Consider the following 3,316-nt stretch of genomic DNA (forward strand, 5'->3'; position numbering starts at 1 on the left):
CCTGCTGATCTATGAGCCTCTGTCTCTTCGTACGCAACAGCCCATCCCTGCTCAACACCTGTCTTATTCCCTCACTGACACACATGGTGTATGTGCAGTACTTAAAAGCCAGAAATGGTGCTTATGAGTGTGTTTTCCAAGTCTGAGGCCACACTGGAAATCTGGGATTCAAAATTTCATTTTAACCTTAAACAGAAAATCAAGATGTTGACATAAAAAAAAAATCTGACAAAAGTCTAAAATTATATTAAATTATTTTAACATATAAATACAAATTGCCACAGTATATACTAATAATATAATTTGTAATAAGAACTTTTTTATTTCATTTTGAAATTAAATGCAAAATGAATCAATAGTGTAGAGACGCTAGAGAGTGATTGGGACACAATACAGGTTGGATTCAACCCCAAATTTTCCACACCAGCACCACTGCACAATGTTCTAACCACTGAGCCTCAGCTCTGACATATACAAACTTAGTCAAACCTTGAATAGACATGTCTCGTTTCTGTAATTGAATGAAAATGCTTTGTCTTCTGCGTGCCATCAGGTTCATTCAGGAGATAGAGTCCCGTATGGGTCCAGCTCAGGCCAAGCAGTGTCAGCTACGCACCTTCCTCACCTACTACATCAACGACCTGTTCCTCAGCCAGGTCCGCACCGAGACCAATAAGGAGATTGAGGCTGTGACCAAAGTGTCCGACCCGCTCAAGATCCTGGCCAGCGCTGACACCATGAAAAACCTGGGAGTTCAAAGACCTCTTCTACAGGTATCTTGTTTTAAGAAACTTCTTGGTTTTTTTTTTAGAAAAGTATGATAATATAAGTACACACACACATATATAAAGATAATACAGCCTTCTTTTTCTCCTTCGCTTCTTCACACTCTCCTTCTCTTTCATTAGTCGATTAATTTATTAGACTGTTAAACAGCATTTGCCTACCGGTCAAGTGTACAAAAGCCCGGTCTGATTGTTTTCTCATCTGAATTTCACAGAGGGGGAAGGTTATTTTTTTCTCTTCCCGTCTCTTCTCCGTCACTCTGCCGAGAGTGCCGATAAAGGCCACCTACCCCCCTATCAACCTACATCATAATTGGAGCTGAAATTGTGTTTGATCCTGGCTGACCTGGAATCAGCAGTTAAGTGCAGCTTATATAACACACAATGGGGCGCAATGGTGACCAGCTGCCAGCTGTCCATCTCTCCCAGGGCTGCTTCCTGGCGGCACAGGAAGTGCAACACTTTTATTGCCATGGAGAACACAGAATGTGCTCATCAGCTTAGTTCATCAGCTAAGGGAATGAGTGCTGTCTCTCCTCTCACCTAGTATTTGCTTGCTTGCTCCTTACAGAATCATTTTAAAATATAGGATTATGTTATGTTAAATTATATTATATTTTATACTTTATTATTATTATTATTTTAGTACTGCCTTAAAGAAGCTGCCTTAGAGATATTGTCTTTTTTGTTTAGCTGCACACTTTTGTTTGTTCCTGAGTGTATTCATGTGCAATTGTGCATGTACAACTGAGTTATTTCAATGTCTTCCTGCTCTCTGAATCCATGATCTGGTCAATTAACCTCATGAGAAGCTCTCTTTGCAAATATATGAGAGCAAGAATGCACTTGTGCTGAGTGTGATGAGTTTAGCGCTCTGTTATATCTTGGATGAGAGCCGTTATGGGCCCCCTTACTCTTAAATTGAGACCTGTCATCTCAAGTCACAAGTTGTGTGTTCATGTGTGTACGTTTTAGCATTGCTTTCATTTTGAGAACAGTGGCAGTTCATTACAGAGGGGAAGGCACCAAAAGCTCACAGCCATTTGTTTACGATTATGATTTCTCCTTAACGAGGACTGCGGCATCTTGCTAATTACCCTGCTGGGCTAATGAGCGACTCTCTGGATAGCGGAAGCTCCATAAAATGCTCTTTTGTTTGGGATTTTTTTCTTTTTAATTACCTTCAATCAAAGGTGCCGCAGCTTTGCTCCTGACAGCTCGTGTGGCACGTCCCATCCTGGCCTTTTTCTTTGTACTGTTGTAGAACCATTTCCTGGGCCGTGGTCTGTGTGTGTTAGAGAGACGCACTGAAGGAACGAGAGAGTTTGCTCTTCAGAGGCACATTAATGAAGCCCTTCATGAAGAGCTGTAGTGGTATGTGAAGTTGTTTGTGTTCTCATTTGTGCGCAGACTTTGCAAAGTGCCTGTTGATTTTGACCTCGCAGAGGAAGGAAGATCAGCACTGCATTCAGAAAGCATTTGCTTCACATCCATCGGCATCAGGGGCCAAAATGAACATTTGCCAAACACCAAATATGGGTAAAATTTGGCTTTAGATTTTTAAATTCAAGAAAGTTTATTAGTTTTAAATGCGAAACTGACAGAACATTTAATGTTTTTGAAAGAAGCTCCCCATCACTGCATTTATACGTTTACTACAGTAACAACAGTAATATTGTAAAATATTATTAACATTTAAAATAACTGTTTTTTAACTTTTCTATTTTAAAATGCAATTTATTCATATTTGTTCATCCCAATGAGGCCCTCATTAGCATATAATCACCTAGAACAGGATGTGAATTAGAAAATACACATTCTGAAACAGAATGTGTATTACTTCCCTGAATGTCTTTTTTTCCTGACAACAAATATATGGAAAAATCAGCTTCAGCTTCATTTCTAACGTTATTTTAGGAGTATGAGTTTAGTTTTCCAGCTCCCAGCATTCAATACAGCATGCCATTGAGAAAGGTACAAGACTAAAATTGACCCTCTTCTCAGATTGAACAGCCATCCATCCTGTGAGAAGCCATGAAGTGAGGCTCCTCTCCAGATTGTCTATTGCCACTGTGATGCATTGTAGACCAAATGGAGAGAGCAAATGATGCTTAAAGTAGTGCTCTCCTGTGGTCAAGGAAATGATGACAGAGAGATGTGGGTGTGAGTTTATGGGTGCATGTCGGTGCATTCCAGGTGCCGCGGCTCAGATGTTACAGCAGGTGTTTTATGAGAAATCAGCCTGGGAGAAGTGGAGCATTGATCCGTGGGGAAATGGGGCTTTTCTTTTAGTTTCACAACATTAAATATACTGCTCTTTGCCATCAGGAACCATGTTAACACACAGACATATAAACACCCACTCCCATTTACTTACAGTACTACACAGGAAGAACTCTCAGGACAGATTTTATGTCTGTTGTTGTCAGCATTTTTAAAGCTTACCAACTTTTTGTCATAACCCAATGTCACCTTTTCTTTCTGTAAACTTATCACCCAAACACCAACTTAATTTTGTTGGACAACCACCG

The 3,316-nt window shown here is 40.1% G+C and overlaps 1 protein-coding gene across 1 annotated transcript in view; it reads left to right on the forward strand.

Annotated features, from left to right (window-relative positions):
* The window catches only part of LOC107690838 (exocyst complex component 4-like), a 126,440-nt gene that overhangs the window by 86,602 nt on the left and 36,522 nt on the right, over positions 1–3,316 (forward strand). The window contains exon 11 of the mRNA XM_016489262.1: positions 554–773. Within this exon, the coding sequence (XP_016344748.1) occupies positions 554–773 (220 nt within the window). The remainder of the gene's footprint in view (positions 1–553; positions 774–3,316) is intronic.

The sequence above is a fragment of the Sinocyclocheilus anshuiensis genome, unplaced genomic scaffold (genome assembly GCF_001515605.1).
Source record: "Sinocyclocheilus anshuiensis isolate Anshui unplaced genomic scaffold, SAMN03320099.WGS_v1.1 scaffold641, whole genome shotgun sequence".
Classification (NCBI taxonomy): domain Eukaryota; kingdom Metazoa; phylum Chordata; class Actinopteri; order Cypriniformes; family Cyprinidae; genus Sinocyclocheilus; species Sinocyclocheilus anshuiensis.